Source organism: Taudactylus pleione, unplaced genomic scaffold (assembly GCF_031769625.1).
Source record: "Taudactylus pleione unplaced genomic scaffold, aTauple2 ptg000041l, whole genome shotgun sequence".
In the NCBI taxonomy this organism is placed as follows: domain Eukaryota; kingdom Metazoa; phylum Chordata; class Amphibia; order Anura; family Myobatrachidae; genus Taudactylus; species Taudactylus pleione.
The window spans coordinates 46,449,463-46,469,978 of NW_028284443.1; the positions used below are offsets into that span (position 1 = coordinate 46,449,463).

The 20,516-nt window shown below is 38.0% G+C and overlaps 1 protein-coding gene across 1 annotated transcript in view; it reads right to left on the minus strand.

Moving 5' to 3' along the window:
* Positions 1–1,437: 1,437 nt before the first annotated feature.
* Positions 1,438–20,516, minus strand: part of ANKRD10 (ankyrin repeat domain 10) — a 45,997-nt gene continuing 26,918 nt past the window's right edge. The window contains exons 4-6 of the mRNA XM_088458442.1: positions 14,037–14,275; positions 8,839–8,934; positions 1,438–4,183 (exon numbers count right to left, since the gene is read on the minus strand). Coding sequence (XP_088314568.1) covers positions 3,747–4,183; positions 8,839–8,934; positions 14,037–14,275 — 772 coding nt within the window. The 3' untranslated portion in view covers positions 1,438–3,746. The remainder of the gene's footprint in view (positions 4,184–8,838; positions 8,935–14,036; positions 14,276–20,516) is intronic.

Below are 20,516 nucleotides of genomic sequence, written 5' to 3' on the forward strand. Positions count from 1 at the left end.
GGAGATGGAGGAATTGTAAAGAACTTATGCACATGAACTTAACATTCCCCATTCTTGTTTACTATTATCCTGATTGTAAAAATGTGCCTTATCCCAAACTAATGAAGAACACCCCAAGGAGTATAGGAAAGGAGCCTGAAATCAAGTGTCGGAGGATGAGAAAGGTATGTGTGGTTGCTTTGATTAGGGAGTTACATTGCTAGATGAAGCAGAAAATGCCTGAACTCAGGACCGCCACATCACTAGCAATGTCCTTTGTAGGAATAGCCAGCTGAGGTACCATTGTAGGAAACAATCTATCATCTTGGACAAACCTACTCCTGGAAGTTATCATTGTCTATGAAAGGGCTTATTCATTGACTGTATTTGTCATTTTGATATTAAAAGACTCCCTAGTTTTATAGCCTAGACTTCTATAAATTCTGATCCAAAACGCAAATAAGCATCCCAGCTCTATTCAAGTTAGCAGCATTAAGTTAGAATTATATATCAGTAAGATTGTCCTAAATTTGAAGAGAACAAAAAGTGTTATTGGAATGGAAGAACAATTTGGCTGTTTCTGTACATCAAAGATAATTTCAACCAAATTCAGTCAGAGCTTACCATTCACTAAGGTTCCACATTCTTTTTCCACAACCATCTCATGCCAAAACCCTGGTGGTATTTATAGGCCATATACCAACTCCAATATATTGACGTTCGCTATATGACCTTGTGGCAGGAATTAATGTAGGCATGAATTCTCTGAAGGTTCCATAAAGATGACATTCGCTAGTAAAAGACAAGCAAGTCAAAAGCCCCAAAGCAAACTCGCTAGGCCTGTATGAAGAGAACATAAATTGCCATGTATTAGTCCTAGAAATGGAAAGAAAATGTCTAAGTATGCCTTTAATGGTAGCCACCCATAATCTGCTGTTATCTGCATGCCATGGCATCCACTCCATGCTAGATGTGGCAGTGCTGGTCATTTCCGACATTTGTATGCCCAATTTGTGCCTGATTAACGAGCAATTGAACGATAACGTTATCGTTCAATTGATCTGTTTAATTGTTGTAGTGGATACCCGCCTTAAGACTAAATTATTTTTTTTCACTGCTTTATTTTACATTTTTCTGTCTCTTAGTTGAGTTGTCCGTACATAGAGCCAATTATTGTTATATCACACGGTAATATTTTAGTGGCTGAATAACAAATGTTTATATTTATCAGTTTAAATCAGATTTTATTGGGATTAGTTTTATTTTATTAGCGGGTGATACGGCCATAAGTGTGAATGAGCCCTTAAAATGGTGAATACATAAACTTAAAATTTGTATTATGCTCCTACTACTTAGGCTGATGTTTTCACAAGTAACTGCTTATTCATACACGTGTCACTGCTGCATAGAAGATGACAATCTCAACAGAAATCATGCAGAACCAATTATTAATGCATTAACAGTTTTATTTTTTAAACAGTTTTAGGGCACATGCATTCCCTTAGCAATGTTGAACTGTAAAAAATAAAATGAAGAAAAATAAGAAAGTCAAACAGGTCATGTCAGTTTTCAAACAAAAATGCTTGTGCCACCAACTCAGTGAGGATAGGCTATATTGCTTTGTCAGCTCTGCTAATTAAGGATAAGCAAGCTACATTTATTGGTTCTACCGGAAAATGCTACAGCAGGAGTTTGATTACAAGCTTAGCTGACTAATCATATTTCAGTCAATGAACTTGTAATTCTATTAGTCTGGTCTGAACTTACTCCCTGGATTAAGGGTTGTTCCCTGGTCACCAGACAAGTTCAATATAAAAATTGGTACATAAGCACCAAATATTGGTAAACAGTAAATCCGGTGTCTCTTCAGTCCTTGCACTGAGTAAGTGGCAATATCAGCTGTAACAAAGCAACACTTGCAGCAAATATAGATATACCAAGAGTACACGCAGACACAACAAGCAATGATCTTAAGCTAAAAACAAAAACACAGAAGCCATACCAAATTATATTCAAACACAATGGGGTGACCTCTAAAGTCTTGTCCTTTTAAGATTTAAAAAATAAGCAATGGTCACATCTCATTTATTACTCTAAATTGCGGTGTTAAATTATATAACTAACTGTTCTGGAAACATAAGTTTGGACTATTATATGCTATAATTAAGACAAGCTTGCATCAAGTAACCTATAACCCCGAATATACATTAAATTAACACAGCAAAGAAACATCTGACTGCCTTGTCTAGCTGTGACAGCACAAAAGGAAAAACAAACCTGAACAGGTAATAACTAAACATGAACAAGGAACTTTATTTTTAGGTTTTAAAAAAAAGTTTATATACAGTATAACATTTCCACATTTTGCACAGAGTTTTCATTAATTAAATGTACAGGAAATAATGGAGGTTCTCCTACTGGTAACCTCACTATATACCAAGAGCAAGCAAAATGAATACTCTGCAAAATGGGAACAGCTCACTTATAGGGCTGAAAAATAAACGTAACCCTCCAGTAATGGGAGCTAGAGCAGCCCCTTATTTTCTAACTTTGGGGGCATATTAGTTAACGTAAGCTCCACTAGAGAATAGTTTAGTTTAAGCAGAATATAGCTATACTACTCATTATGGAACAAGCACAGTCTAACATTATACAACGGACATAGGCACATTGTAGTTGAATAATATTAACATCCATTACAAAAATACATTGAAACAAACACTTTTCGTAATATTTTGCATAGAAAAGAAACAAAATGTAAAAAAATCTAAAAAAAATCAAAAGGCTAAAGTTGAAACTTTACATATACAATGTTTTAGGCCTTCCCGAGTATTTACCAAGGTGAATTTACTCCTTTTCCGTTATGGTGTTTGATATATTGAGTTCTGAATTATCGTCCTATGTTCATGAGTGTCATTCTCACATAATGAATAGCTAAGTGTGATGGGAAACGGCCTCATATTTTATCATGAGCATAGACCAAAAATGCAGTAATGCTCATAGACAGGGATTGTTAAGCTAGTGACCATAAGGCAAGAAGCACACTCGTACTGGAGTAGAGATTTTATTTACGTGGAATGCTAACAAAAATGCAATGTCTAATGCATTCGTAACCAACTATAGGTTTCCACAATGCTTTACCCACTGTACCTGCATGTGGATGGAACACATTTATTTCTTAAATCTGCAACACAAGCAGAATGATACTGCACACCCATTAATAGTTTTACTAATATTATTGTTAGTAAAGCATGTAACCACCACCAGGTTAGCTGCCTAAGGGTATAAACATTTTCTAGAAGTAAAAAAGCAACAAAAGTGGATTTAGCCTACAACAAAATTAAACACTTAAGAGTTAGCAAATGCCTGCCCTTACACCGGTTTACTGATAAAGCAGGGATCCAAATGTCCCCATATATGTGCACTGGTAAACTTATTACATCTATACGTGCTACAAAAATCAATGAACGTTTTAACATGTATGAGTCATTTTCACATTTGAAGCGGCTTTTAACAAAAGTAACAACTTGAATGGGGAATTGTGAAATGTCAATAATTTCCTAAACTATGAAGCCCGGCAACAGTGCCTGGAAAGTTGCTTTGGAAGTGTAACCAGCAAAAAAAATAAAAAAGAACCTTCATAATTCATCCCAGGGACATATTTACCCTTAACAGAAATGGCTTTTTTCTGCGATACGTTCAATTATAAAATTTAGTACTGAAATGTTTTATTATTGAAAAAGAATTTTACAGGCAGGTAGGTAACCTCAGAATCCCTGATATTGGTGAAGTGTGCTTATGAATGTACTTTTGTATTTACGCTCAACATTTACTGAATCGCAATGATCTATAAGACTACTGAACTCAGGAACGCTTTCAGCGGAATCACCATACCCATGGTAATATCCGTACTGCAAGACATCAGCAACCTCCTCACCCCAGGATGGCCTAGGAGTTACACAGTTACCAGGGCTGCCATTAACATGCAAAGAGCCACACGCTTGGGAAGTTGTAGCTTCCGTCTTATTCTCAGTAAAAGTTCCATTCCCATCAGGGCTCTCTTTGTTCCCATTTGTGACATTGCAGAATCCTTTGGGCGACAGAAGGCACTTGGCAGGACTTGTTTCCATTTCGCCGAGAGGTGCAATGTGTTCATTACTTGCTTGTCCGTTTGTTAACGTACTGTGAGTGCTACCATTCATATCTGCATTAAGAAACAAACCTGTCACAAATCTTGAGAACTCTGATAGAAAACCATGTGTGCAAACATAGAAGGCAGAGGTTTCATTCAATTTCTTACACAATATCGAATTATACTTTTTGCACACTGGGAGCCTGATATTCACTGCAACTGCTAACTGGGTCAGAAACATAAGCGGCATAAGTAATAAAGCCGCCTATTTATACTAATGACCCAGATTCTTTATTTAGTGTAATAAATATCTCTCAAAGCTATTTTTTTTTTATTGTTGGTGGAGAACATGATTTATAGTTACAATAAAAACAGTTCTTCCTTACCTGCAACACTCCAGTGACTGGGGCTACCTTCCTGCGCAGACAATTTGAAACAAGCAAAGCATTTGATGATGGCTCCATGCTGACCAATTTACTGTTCCCCAAATCTGATCTTCAAAGGCCTGGGGCAACCACAAGGGCTTGGCTTGTTCAAAGATGCAGAGAAAGAAGAGAAAAGTGGAGCGTGTAGTGGGACAATTATACCCATTAGGGATTCGGGCAGGCTTAGGAACGGCATTTTATTTAATTAAACTGCTTTTAGGCCTAAGAAAATGTATGGAAAGTGTCTAGAAGTGTAAAAACAATAGGTTGCCCATAACAACTCATCCCCTGTAGAACAATTCATAGGTATCACCCAGTTTTACTTTTGTAATTCTATAATGCCACTATAGCGATGATACTAATTACAGTATGTCCTATTGTATATTCTATGCCTTTAATATAGGCATACTGAAATACTATGTACTTTGTCTGTGCTGTTAAACCCCAATGGACCAGATTCAATTAGCCTCATTAATTTACTGCGCAGGAAAATGGGTTGTAGCCTCTGACTTTTACACCTGGAGCCATTCCATTAGAAGTGGCTAACACACATTAACCCATAGATTCCGAGATAAGTACCTAGAGCTATGGGATAACAGACTTGTGCTGGCCACGATAAGGGCAAAAAACACTAAATCAAATTTCTGTTGGAACCTCAGGAGTAGGTGAACAGAAATCCTCTAAGTGGCTGTAACTGAATAGCCAGGGGCACTACATTGTGGCTAATTAGCCCTTCATGGCTAATGTCACGAATTGTCACCAAAATAAAGTTTCTTCTCCATGGACAAATACTTTGTATTCTCAAACATCTTTTAAAAATAGAGAAACATGAATTGTCAGTATTTGTTATAGTATTTTTACTTCATGTTTATTATAATTTGCTATTTTATTGCTATTCTTTAAAGAAAACAGTAATGTACCATGTATTGTTTGCGTACAAAGAGTACATTTGCTCATCTACCCTTCTTACAAACCACAGTACACAAAGTAAAACAAATGACAATGGCAAAGATTACTTTTGTCCATTAAGAGAGGATATTTGAAATCTCCCTGTATTGTGTAGCTAAAAGACTTGTCATGCCACAATAAAACAAAAGAAATTACTTTAATAAAGACATTGTGACTGATGCATAGGTGAACACAAGTCCATTTTACAGACGTATCTTATGGCTTTCAGCACTGTACATGCTCCGTAGCTAAGTGCACACATCTATGAGTAGTACACAATTCAGTCACATCTCCAATGGGCGTAGCTGGGTGTTCGCACATAGGCTACGCTTAATGAGGGCATGTAGAGTTGTGCCTATGCAGGAGATCCTTCCATTTCCAGATGGATCTCTCGCACCAGATATGGGGCTACTGTGATTATGATAAAACCAAGTGTACGGGTAGGAGTGGTTGCAGAAGTACATACAGGTAAATATCCACGTTTAGTTCTATGAACACAATGCAGGTGTAATTGCATCAATTCTGCATCAGCCCCAATGTGTCATACATTTCCTTCAAAACTATAATATACCCAGCCTAAAAGGTTTTTGGCTAAATTATTTGTAGGATGTTTGTGTCATTTCATATTTGTAATAAAACATTACTGATTTCTTCACTAAAGTGCCATGTGCTAGTACTTAATACCTATTTTATGTAGCTTGTGGAACAGTGTATAAACATTAACATTGTTATAGGACTAAACGGTTGTCACAGTTCTTTATTTTCTCTCAAAGTTGTTTTCAATAGAATAGATGGACATATCATCACACCATTATTTTGCTAAAACAAACAATGATTTAGGTTTGTTAAAAACATTTGATGATGTAAATACTATAGGCCTGATTTGGAGGTGCATGTAGTACAGACGTTTGCACAGCTGAGTGATTATTTGTTAATGCGCAAAAAAAATCTAGAAAACCATTACTACACACACGTGAACCAATGTGTGCGAAGGCATGTGCATTTGCATATCACATTGCTATGACTTCAGGCTGCGTCTGCGATTCATGGCAGTTTCAGGGTGGGCAAAAAGAAAAAAAGATGGCATGGGCGTTTTGTAGCATCACAGCCACAGTGGCCATACTTTGACAAAGTTACAAGGGAAGCTCTGCGCCAGACAAGGACTGCTCGAGGAGTCGATGTTGCGTTGATGCAGGAGTGATCGGAGTTGAACAAAGATATGTAAAGTGGGACTCGCAGGGTTTACCAGAGGAATGAACTGCGTGCATTCAGCTTGGCAACTCATTACAATCTATGTACCAAACATTTCCCAACTGCGACTATACATAGTGCTACAAATGTATTTAAATATGTAAATGCTTCAGTATTTACTACTGCAGCATTCCTTTTTGTCAAAAGGCAAAATATATCCACCGTTATTGCTTATCTTAAATACAGAGGGTTTTCAAGTGTAGATCACTAAACCAGGAAAGCACCTGTACCCTTGGCCTTCAAACTCCAGTGTAAAACAAGTCTGCCAGGATTCTATAGCACGTATTGCTTATTACTGCATATAAGAAAAGGGAGCTTTAGTGAACGATGAATGTGGTAGGGCAGAAATGTATCTTTCTCAACAGCCACTCCAATAGACTACAAATGTTGTCTTTGCAAGTGTTTACTTGTTAAAATCTAGTCAAAAATAAGTATCGGGGGTCATTTAATATAGAAAAAAAAAAAAAAGGTAGTCTTAATAGTGGAGCAAATTACAATATACTGATGCAATTATATGTTACAAAACCAGGGCAAAAGACAGTGACCTAGGAGATATTTGAATCAATTTAAAATAGTGTGTTTCACTTTTTTCCCCACCTGCTTTTGCCTAGACCCCTGCTGGTCCCTGTCCAGATATCCCTCATGTCACAGACACTCAGCTCACTGAATACTTATCTGCAGTAATGGTGAGTAGACAATTTGTAAGCAGTGTGGGCAGAGTTTGATGGCAGCACCTAATTGGATGGGTGCCACAACCAGTTACCGTCATGGCACCAATACAATCTTGGCACCTCTAAACTGTTTGAGAGACCATGCTTGGAAAGGGATTCATGCTACTAGTCATGGACTTTGAACTAAATGAGATGCACACTACCATTATTTCCCCTTAAGACTTGAACAAAAATAATATTAAAATAAACAAAGTCTTACAACAGAAAACAAAGTAAAGGCAAATGCTTACATACAGAATTGTAACAAACTCAGACTACAAGGACATACTTTAAAATACCACTAGTGGCATAAGGCCCCCATACATCAGCAATCTGAAAACCACAATTGAACAATTTGAAGATTTGTTGCCCGGTGTTAGGATTTCCCAATCTAGCAATCTGTGCCCATACACTACAGATCTTTTTCAGTGATTTGCAGATGGATTGCAGCAAACACAGATCTGCCAATCTTGAAAGGCCCATCATTTTACTAGTAACGGTCTGCAAATCTGCTGATCATGTCCATACACTAGCAATATACAGCCCCAATCCATCTGTGAAATCAAACATGTTGGACAATCTGATTTAACAATTCCAATCACTTTTTGGTTGCAATCTGTGATTTGTTAAGTCCATACATTGCAGATTTTTATACACAATCGATTGCAAATTGCAGAATTGCCACAAACGATTGCTGATGTATGGGGGCCTTTAGTCTCACAGGTTTGATCTGCTGAAAGGAGGAGGATTGTTCTAAAAGGTTTCTTATATACCTTGGTTCCCTTTAGATTTTATTATTTTTACCAAATCCTGCTTTTTTGACAGCACAAAAACATCTGAACATACTACAAGCTGTAAATATTTTATACAAGCCAAAACAAGTGCACCCAATAACACTTTAGACAGATTTTAATTTAATGACTTTCATGCCAGTATAAGTGTCCAGTGAATGTCATCAAAATTACATTTAAAATGAAAATCCACTTGGTCAGAAAAGGGGAAAAAAATACTACTCAATAATTAAGGCCCATTAAGCTAATGGCAGAATGGACACTGTAAACTAGATATTTGTTGTACTTTACAAAACAGAGTGTGCTGTATGGGAATTCTCCTATTTTACCAAGTAATACAGACAGCACCCAAAAGTCTTTATTAAATGTGGTAACATTATTTTTGGAGCTATGAGACAAATGGTTTAATGTTGATATGGTCAACAGCGGTTGATACTTGAGACCGTTTTAAAAATAAGCATATTGACTGATGCAACGGAAGGGTGTTTGTACTGTAGACACTGAGCAAATATTAGCATCTGTTGGTCTAACAGATGTGCTCTCCTGAGGTTTCAGGTCTTCAATGGTGTTGCAGCATCTGTCAGAAAACTGCCCAATCCCACCTGATATCTCTGATTGAGTTTCTACATGCATGTTCTCATCATCATCCTCCATCCCTCCTGCCATGTATTCGGCCTGACTGGAGACAAAGCTGCTGGCTGTAAAACAGAAAAGTAACATCTATAGATTGCAAGAATTAAAATCAGAGTCCAAATGAACAGTATTTACACATGCAACAGCAGGTAACCATGGACTGCTAGAAACTACTTTGGCTACACTACAGTTAAGCACATCTTCCTAGAACATTAGGACAATTGTGAGACGGAACCTTAAATTAATAAAAATAAAATGTAAAATCATATTCTGCCTACAAATGTACAGTTTTCCCATCAGAGCTTCTACAACTGCAATACAGATGTAAATTACATATGTTTTAAGTGCCTCGATTGTGTAACCTGTAGATCCTTATTGGTAGGTAATACCTTCAACCACCCACACACACGGAAGCAATACAAAATTAACTTTCCAGTAACTTGTACCACCACCTTTGTTATCTATATGCCAACATGCCCATGTGGGAAAAACCCAAAGACAGATTATAGAACCCATGGCGCTACATAGGAGTGCCATTAGACAAGAACTGGACACACAAGAACTTGCACCCTGAGGAAGAGACAAGGAGTCTAGAAACAGGTTGGTGTGAGCAGCATTCATTTTACCATTTTGCCACAGGTGACAGGTATGCTATGCTGATCACATCTTGCTGCACTCGATTTCCGGTTTGCGAGTGTAACTGGGGGAACAGCGAGACAGACCTTGAGCCTGTGGGTTTTTTGTTTCTTTGTTTATATTTTACCCCATGTTTGTAAATCAGTGTGGAATAAAGCCCAATATATATATATTTTAAAATATCACATTAAACCGTGATATGTAATATATCCAACGCTATCGTGAATACGGTTAAGCTCACCTTATCTACCTAAAGATACATCCATCATTTTCCAGTGAGTTGTGGTAAGCCATTAAAAGATACCCTTATAAGCTTCTGGCCACCTTTTCTCAGTGGGTTATGGTACGCCACCATATTATACAAGTAAACGGAATATAAAAGAACCACTATAGAAAGATGTGGAAGTCATTCATTCATATATTAATTGTATATGGAACATACTAGAGATTGGTTATTATAACGGACCAGTATTGCTATAAAACTTTATAACCACAAAAAAGGAACCTACTATACATTGTACCTTTTCTATCCCCATTTTCATTTACATACCCATCAACCTGAGTGAAACAGAGACGAGGATAAGAAATTGTTGAAAAAGAAATATAAACCACACCTCTACAAGGGATATGTTTTTTTAATTTTATTTATTGTACATTATGTATGTTTTCCTTTCACACTAACCACATACCAATCATTAACCCCATCTATTAAGAACTGGACACAGGTCATAGTGACCAACCGGTCGCTAGACACGGTGACTTAGCTAAACATGGAGTGGCCTTGATACAGGCAATAATAATAGACCCGTCCCTCCTCATATTAGAGGTGGTGACAGGTTACTGCAGAATGAGAGTAAATAGATTTTCACCCTTAATACTCTCACACCTAGGGGATTAAATGAAACTCTGGGTTTGCATTGTTTCCTCTAGTAGATACATCGTGTTCACTACTGTGTAAGCAGCCTCTAAATTAGCAAAGCCTTTATACAAGTGGTGCACTCCACCCTGTTATATTTTTCGCTTCCCACTTATTCACTAGTTGTGTGTTTTTATACTTATCCTGTGTGTCTTATAGACTAGCCGGCTTGGCTACCTAGCAACCCTATCTGTATTCTACTAGCAGCTCACGCTGGTTGATGCAGCCTGATGACTTCATGGTGATCTCGACATTTGTTCCCAGCGTGCATCCCTGGACCTCTGACTGTGGTGTCCTCCAGGTAAGTACCCTTAGATACAAAGTGGATGTTACCAGCAGGTATATATGATTGTAGCTGTTTTTACTGTATGCATTATTATCCCCGATGACGGGGTAGTAACATGAAAAGTTGGAAGGGTTCAAAATGAACGTTCCCGGTAATGGTCGCCACACAAGCATGGTCAGTAGACCGTGCATGTTCAGGAGTCCCGTCGCTGATGCGGTCATTTCACTCAAAGCACATCGCAGGGACAAACAGCGACTGTCCCTGCATGTGATTGATACATGCCGGATGTTGCATCACATACTGAAATGCGATTTTAGGCAGCAATATCGCGCCCAGAACGCATTGATAATGTAATTGATAATTGGGCCGCTGATAACATACTCAAACATGGTGTTCACAACACAAAATCAACAATACATGTTTTATACCCAATGCTGGATATAAAGAATGTGGATTATGTACTTCTAGTGAAATACTTGTTCCAACCAGAGGATGACAAATGTACTAATCAGAAGTCAACTTATAGTCATTGAGCTTAGTGACATAAATCACAAAGGAATTAATGGCTCAGTTTTGATTATACCTTGTAAAAGACACATATGCGAGGGTGGTTCAATAAATAACGAGACCTTTCATTGCGTAAATGTATTCAACTCGTACATATACGCGGTTGGGTATGAGATCCCGGCAGTCAGGATGCCGCTGGTCAGAATACCAACCAACGGCATCCCAACAGTGAAAATCCAGACAGCGGTAGGTAAGTATACTACCACTAACCCCCCCTTATCGCCTAACCTTAACACTCCCTCCCTCTAGTGCCTAACCGGATACTTACCTTCAAGGTTCCGGTGGTCGGGATACTGCTGTCAGGATTCCGGCGCCGGTATTTAGACTGGGATCCGGTCTAAAGATCTACAGTAAAAAGGTAGACAATGTCTAGACAGGCAAAAGATCGACAGGAACAAAAGATCGACACACTAAAGGCCTACAGGTACAAATAATCCAGAGTCAAAAGGTAGACAGGGTCAAAAGGTCGACACGATTTTTAATTTTTTTATTTTGGAGTTAGGCACTTACCCCGACGGTTAGGCACCAGGAAGGAGGATTAGGCACCAAGGGGAGGGTTAGGCTGAAGATTAGGGTTAGAAAAAAATAAAATAAAATAAAAATGTGTCGACCTTTTGCCTGTCTAACATCTGGTGTCTATCTAAACATTGTCTGCCTTTTTACTGTAGAACTTTCAATCCACATCCATTTAGACTGTCGGCATCCCGCAAGCTGAGATGCTGACAACATCCCCATATACGTAAAATTAATAACAAACTTAAAGCACTAGTTTTAAACTTTTCCCCTATGATGGTACTTTTGAAACAGGTGTAAAGAAATGGTTCGGAAAAGCCTTTATAGAGGATATTGGGGAAAAGTGAACACTTAGGGGGATTACAAACTTTGTGACAATGATGCAGTACTGCATGAGACAATGGCTGGAGAAAGTAGTTGGATCAGAAGCAGACTATATTTATTTTATTGGATGGGGAGAAGGAGCCACTTGAGAAAAGTCTCTGCTACTGTCAATAATGTTAGAATATTTCTAATAGAGACCTACTGCTAGAGGGGCAGGAATCAGCATCTTTTGTCCATCAAACAAGAAGACCCACTGAAGTTATTGCAATGTTCTTTGTTTTCCAGGGAACTATAGAACCTCAGTGACAGGCTTATATCAGGTGAAACTTAGCCCCGATATATTTTCTGGGGCAAAAAATAGATTTTGCGCCATCAATACCAGTTTTTATTTATCCTCCTATCCTATTTGTTTGGCTGAAAACACATATGATCCATGATAAGTTCACAAACTGGTGTGTGTTCGCCATTGCGGCCGCAAAAACACTGCACTTTTCAGGGATTATTTTTCATGATAAACCAGGTCCCAAAAAAAAAATTCCCTGATAAGTGCTGGTGTCAGGCTTGCTTTTGGGGCTAATTGGATAGCCTCGGGGGATCCATTAGCACCTAAATAATGTTTGGGGCTAATTGGATACTAGCCAAGTAAAAAATTAAAAATCTAATAACTAGAACTTTTTAAAACAAAACAGATGCTTCCTTGATGTATTTTCAGGGAATTAACACAGGATTAAATTATACAAAAGGGGAAGTGATTTACATAACCTCCATTATGAAAACAGAAATTGAAAACTTGCCACCCAACTGGGTTGAATAGTGAATGGATGTATCTCAATAAATACATTTTTGTAAAATAAAAGTAATGTAATGCAAGTGTAATTATTCCAACTAAAATACGAGTTCATAACGTCAACTTTGAATAAATATGTATTTTATGTATGTAATTTGACATTTAAAGCATTTTGCCTGTATTTACGTACTATTTATACATTATACACCCCTGGTGGAATACATTACAGTTGACAAACTAGCTCTGAGCTCTAGGGGCCAGATTAAATTAGCTGCAGTTAATTACCACGGGCTAATAGATCAGCCTGCGATCTGCAGTTAACACAGATTTCAGTTGGCCTGAGGAGGCTTGGACAGAAATCAACGTTAAATACCCTGATCGTGGGTGCTGTGAATGTGTTAAACCATAGCTCCGGGAATTTATCCTGAAGGTTAACGAGAGTTAGCAGGTAATTTACAGCAACAGGAAAAGTGGCTGTTATAGAATAGCCCCAGACATTAAAGCCCGAGGCTACCACTCTTTTCCTGGCGTGGTAAATTACCGCATCTAAATTGAATCTGGCAAGCAGCAGGATCGATTTTCTTTACACCTATAGCAAAACTCTGCTGCGAACAGCATAACTTGATGCAAATTTGTTTAAAATTTTTCAAGTATGCAGATTGATCAACATGGATTTTGAAAATGTTTCTAAAAATTAATAGCTTTAATGTACATCATCTCCAGACTGTGCTCCTTGGTATAACATTCCCCCCTACAGTGGAGTAAATAAACAAGACCAATGCACCAGCAGCTTCAAGGTATAGTAGGGAGTATGATTTGGGATGGGTACAGGATGCTGGAGTTAGGGATTCCATTGGTCAGACTCCTAACCTTCCTCTTTTTCCTACCCTAACCCTCCCTCCCCGATGCCTAAACCTAACTCCCCCCCCCAGTGCCTAAACCTAACCGTCTCCCCTTAGTACCTAGCCTTTCCTCCAAACCCGCTACTTACCTTCGGAATTCTGGCGGTCGAGAAGCCAATGCCGGGACTCTGGCACCGGCATTCTGACGACCGGAATCCCCTGAATCGGTATTTTAACCACATTCCGTTTGATTTAGGCATCATTCCTGGAACTGGACAAAAACATACATTTCTCACCTTCTGTTCTAAGCTTCTTAAAAGTAGAGGCCTCCAAATCATGGAAGGACCGCTTGCGGTTGTTTGTTCCTCCATTTAAATGATTAGATGAGTTGTTCTGGTGAACTCCATTAAAGGAGCTGCTGCAATAGAAACCGTTCAGCTGACTGTTCTGGAGGTTTAGGAGGAATTGAGCACACTCTCGAAAACCCTGGGAGTGTGCAAGGTCAGCCGCTGTCAAGCCACTGGCATTCCTAAAGCTGTGTAACAAAGAATTGAATTAGATACTCCATGGTGCATAGGGCAAGCCCTCAGTGGCTAACTATCTGAAGGCATAACAAATAGAATCTTGATGTAAAGCTCATAAAATCTCCTTTGCTTCTGGATAGGTCTTGTTTTTACTGAATCTACCCTTTCCAGCAGAAACACAAATTCAACTATTTCTAAGAAGAATCTAATCACCAAACACAATTCTAAGTCTTTCACAGAAAATATATAGAATATGATAAGTTCTCATTTAAAATATTAAATTCCCTAAACTCCAAATAAATTTGATTAAAAAAATATCAGTTGCTCGAAGTTCCTAAATTTACCGTAAACTCCAGAGCACAAGATCAGAGGTTTACTACTTAGTCTACATTTAAAAATACAGTATTTCATAAAGGAAAATAAATTATAGTTTTTAACATGTATAGATTGTCTGCGGCATTTTTCATGTCTCACCTTTAAAATGGTTTTGTAATGTCAAATGGAGGGGGTGGGTTCTTGTTTACAATTTGTTACACAAACCTGCAAATCCCACTGGCTGTGAAAGGACGTTGTTAGAAGTGGACTGTTTAACTTCAATGTTCACTAAAATAAGTTAACGGCAAGCAGGTATAAGATAGATAAATTGCAAAAGCTTTGTAGTTATAACCCAGCCTATGGATGTCAGAAGCTGCAGTAATTGGTTAGGCTGGGAATTGTTTTGACCAGAGGATGCCAAATATCTCAGATGAGGAATGAAAAAAACCAAATTATGGAAATAAAAACTCAGGAGATTATGTAATACATAAATCATTTCTGAATGTTATACATATGTAGCAGCAACTGTAAACACCTGCTGCATTATCAGAGTCGTCAGAAGTATGAAGCATGGTTCCTCCATATAGTACTTGAAGATGGAAATAAGGACTTTCTTTATATCACATGTAAATAGTCAAAATTATTAAAAATGCATTTTCTTCCCTTGAAATATTCAATTTTAGCCATCACAAATGAGTTATAGCCTTAGTCCACTGAGTAGAGACAGGTAAATAAATATAGCCTCATATACTGTGGCCATGGGCCTCAAAAAACTTCAAGGTGCTCTACAGTAAAGAGACAACATGGCTGGGAATATATGGCTGGGACAGAGTTTTTCAAGGAATTAAATTAACCATAATAATTTGACTATTCCTTTTCAAACTCCATAGCAGTCATCACGAATGGGACACACCCAAGAAAGAAGCTGGCTGAGTTATTACAGTACAAATAATTGAAGAACTACTTTATCTTTAATAACTGTTAGGATATTCAAATGTCTGGCAAAGCTGCCTTCCATAAATCATCTGCTGAAATATGAGCCTTACATGCACAGGAGGTCGTCACAGTCATTGTTCAGGCTTGTAAAGGAGAACGGAAGTACTGTGCCAGAAGTAATAAAGCCACAATCTACAATGGCAGCCTTGATATCTTGCAAGAGTTTATTTGGATGGAGCATTTCCTTGATGGGTCCCTACAGGAAGGACAAAAAAATGAATTATCCGGAATTCTTTTGTTCTTAATAGATACATAGAAATTGCCCTGACAGGATCCAGTGTATGTAATCTTTATTCCTTATCCTTGGTTTGATGGAGAAGGAAATATAATTTCTTGATATTAAAAAATAGAAATTAGGTAGGAAAGTAAGATTCCTTTGCAGGACCAATTTGTCCATATATATGTTCATAAAAAGACTTCTTACATCATACAGAATATAGTTCTCCCATTTGACAGGTAGATGTTTTTGCTACAAGAAATAGCACCTTAAGAATCACAGAAGCAGCTTGCAAAAGTTCAAAGTGAGCAATCATTAAAGCCTCTTACACTAAAGATCCCATGGTGCCACAAAAAGGCTTGCTACAATGTTCCATTATCTTTCTGCTTGGAAAAAAACCCCAAATACATTGTTCAGATGATAAACTGGTGTCTAGAAAACACTAAATTGCAGACACCTATATTCCCAAGGTAATGATAACAAGACCCATTTTCTAAACCATCCTAAAAAAAAAAAAATCTAGAATCCGTGAAATCGTAGCAGAATTAGTTTATGTTTGTACCACAAAATGTCTTACAGTAAGTAGTGAAAGAGTAATTTTCTAAGTTTAATAAGTTCCTCAATTACTTCTACTACTACTACACGGCATAAAAATTAGGACATTTGGATTGGGATGCAAAATTGGCCCCTGATGAAGAGGCCTAAACAGAATTGGCAAAGACCAAGGGTGTTCCAGAAGAGTCCCCCAATTCACTGCAAACCACCTTTGGTGAGGACAAAACAGAAGCGCTATGGTTTCTCTCTTGACCTTCTGTAGAAGACAAGCAATAAGAGGGAACACATACCCTGGTTGGAACATCCATGCAATTTACAAGAGTATCCATGCCTTTTGTTGTGGTGTCTTAGTCACTGGGACAAAACGGCGTTCGAGGATGTCACCATCAAACCTATTTGTAAGAGTCCAAACTTTTGCACGAAGGAGTTGGAAAACCTTTTTGTGTAAAAGCGCTCTCTTAGGGTTGACTTGATAACAGCTGAGAGTGTCTTGTATCTTGTTTGGCTGTGTAATGCAGGAACATACATTAAATTATTTTCTGCCCACAACATAATTGTTGATGCTTCTGCTACTTGTTCCAACTTGGCAGTTTCTAAACAAACATTGCATGGTTATAGGAAAATATCTTCAGAAGTTTGTGCTTGGAAGTTGAAAAATGCTGAACAAGCTATAATGCCATAATTTCCACAATATATGCATGTTGAGGTTTGTGGTTTTTTTTTTTCTCTTCTATAGCCATAACCCATGTACCTTTTCTGTAAATAGAGGAGAGCCTCACATTTTTGAGCTTCAGTCTGTGCCGAGCACAATCCACTCTAGTTCTAATAGTTACATTCCCTGATCTCCAAGACTTGGTTCTTGTCACCATCAAATGGATTTAAGTCTGAGGACTTGATTTAGAGAAGTTGTAATGCGATCATATTGTTTAAGTGAGTTTAGTTGAAGATCTCTCATATGACACTCTGACATAAGAAGAAAACCCTTAGTGTATCAAAACATTCCTGGGAGACAATATTTCATTGACCATATGCGGAGACTGAAATTTGACTAATCTGTCTTCTGACAAAGATACTGTGCATTTTGTACCCTTATGAACTGTAAGCAGTTGAGACAGCACTAGAATGCATTTTTGCTGTACTGATTCATCTAAGTAGTTGAGCCACCTGGCGTGATAATTATCTGATAATATGTTAAAAGGTCATGCAGATAAGGCCATACCATGAATCTTGGTTTCCCCAGATAAGGCATAAGAACTACCTGCAATAGAATTTAGCAGCCAACTTTGTCTACCAGGAAAATCGGATAATAGCATGCGCACCTGTTTAAAACGAAAAGTACAATTACTTAGTCTCTAAATGTTGTAACACCTCAATGGGAAAGAACGGAACTCTGGATTTCACTATGAAATTCCGCTGGGTAGAGTGGAATTCTTCCTTGTATATTGTTTGCGGGCACAACCCCATAGATCTTGACAATAATGAGCACCCATGTTTCTGCTCGCTTTAAAACCTTACCACAAATTTCTGTGAAGGGTGGTCTAAACAATCTTTGCAATGGCTTGTTTCTTGAGACAAAAAGGCTGTTTAAATGTAGCCCCAACAATTTCACAAAAAACCCTGCTTTCCGGGTCAATGGCTTCATGCTTCTTGATGTGCTCACGAAGGAAGATGGAGGAAACTTTGCTTTCTCCTATCCTGCAGCAATTGATGGGATTTACCTCCAGTGACTTTCTGAATCAGAGTGTCCAGTTTATCTCCTACAGAAAATCTCCAACAAATGGCAGCGTGGATAAATGATTTTTTGATATTGTGTATGCCACAAATAAACGCAACTGTATGACTTTCCTAGCAACTACGGATAGAGACGTATTTCTGGATGAGAAAGAAATTGTATCCAGTGAAGCTTCAAAAGAAATAATAATAATAAAAAAAACCTCTGTTCCAGGTCCATGCTTGTTATTAAATATCGTCGTAGCTACATTGGCCTTAAGTATGGTTGCTAAGGAAATAGGTCACGGACACCAAACAAACTCAGATCCCAGTTGCTGTTAGCCAGAGGGATGAGAATCCAGAAATAAATCAGGAGGATACTGAGCTAAAGCGGTTGTCAGATGAGGCCAAATAGAACAAAAAATTGTTGTTGGATGAAGCAGTAGTCAGTTAGCTAAATAATCACAAACAGGTAGACTAGCGGTCAAGGGCACAATAACCAGGCAAGAAGTGGTATTGGTTTCAAGGCATCCATGTTCATAGATACCAGGGGACGGATTACAGTTAGGATGTGGGCAGAGACTATGCTCCATCCAAACTCATGATGTTTAAATATCTCTGCACAAATTCTTTGAACCAGCTCCTGCCTTGCCTCACCTGGTATAATCATCACTACCCCACAGGATCTGGACTCTAGCCATTGAGCCAGTCTGCATTTGTCTTGCGAGAGCATGATCGTGACAACATGAAGTTTCTAAAAACCATCATGCCATTTTTCAATCCATAGTATCCATTTAGTGGACTTCTTCTAATGAAATGGTTGCAGTTGTAGAAAAGTTGGCTACAGCTACATTTCAGTCACTGAGCACCATTTAGAACTTCTTTATCTTGAAATTATATATATGATCCATTCTTTTAAGGTTGAATTGATGTCTGAGCATCAGTTACCATTCTCTATTAAAGAGAACTTTAATAATCAGGTGCTGCAAACACTCTTTGAGAGAAGCCAGTGCTGTGTTATCATCCATCACCATGGTGCTATCAATATGTTTACGTAGAATATGCACAACTTCAGGATTGTAGGACTGTGGTTCTTTCCAGATTCCACCGGACTCACTACTTGATAAGAAAGCATGTTTAATAAGAGATCCCAGAGGTTGTACATCTTTTATACCAACAATCTGGCCTTTTCTGCCCATGTTTATTAAGTTCTTCTTAAAGACAAAATAATTTGGGCGTAGGGATACATTCCACACAAATGTCCCACATAATCATCAGCTAGGTTTATCGAATGATGCACAAATAAGATGAATGCTAGTTTCCTTCCCTCTAGCAAACTTTGATAAAGATAAAGTTACTAACCAAACTTACACTGATAACGTTTTTACAGTAGCGCTCTTATCAGTAAAACTAGGAAAGAAGCACTTTGGCTTTTTGGAGTGGCTTCAGTCTCTACATTTCTTAAAATCGCCAGTGCGCTATACTTTTAAGCAGAGTATTAGTGCTTTAATCAAGTACTACAGATGCACAATCCAAGAGAGACATCGTGGGCGGAGGTGACCTCTAGGAATGCTCAGACACAAAGAGCTGAATATCCAGTCCCATGTTTGTTACTTAGAAGTGGCAACTAGTGTCCTGAGAAAACCATCTCTTTCCATACTTTCACTCTCGGAGGTGTATGGCAGGGACATCTGGACTCGCCAATCACAAGTAAGGCACTCCACTTAAATCTAATAACTCAAAAAACATGCCTCACTCAACTGAAACAGGAAAGAGATAACCTTGAAGAGGATGCACATTGTGAAGCGGATTTAGAGTTGGGAAATTTGCACATTGGCGTTGTAGATGGGACAAATATAAACTGTTCAAACATTTAGAATTGGGAGATAAAAAATAAATGCTATTCAGTATTGACCCTGCATGTTAAAAATAAAATAAAAGTATTTGCACCTCTTGCACTGCAACATGGTTTGTCCAAGTGCAAAGCTGCTCCTTTATTTGCTTTTCTCCCAACTATGTACCTTACTAAGGTGTTAACCCACTCGTGATGGCAGTTATGGGAGTTTGTAAAAGGGAAAAGATGTTTTTACTCTTATGTAACTATTTCAGTAACCAAGCAGATACAAATCTACACTAGGTATAGTGTAGTGAATTTAATAATGGAATTTATTGCATTTTTAATACATTTAGCTCCACCTTAGATAAATTTAGAAATATTATTCAAATAGTTATAAATAATGTTCTTACAGTGTGCTTTGGTTAGGGTTATATAGTTTTGGTAGCCTTACAAAGGGAGCACATGTTATGTGGACTATCAACTAAAAATAAAAAATATGGAAGACACATTAGAAATGACTGCACATCCTTCAATCACACTCTCCTACGAACAGGCTTAATTCTTATCCGGTTAGGTAAAAAGTTAAGGCAACATAAATTGCTTATATATAGCTGTATAGGTG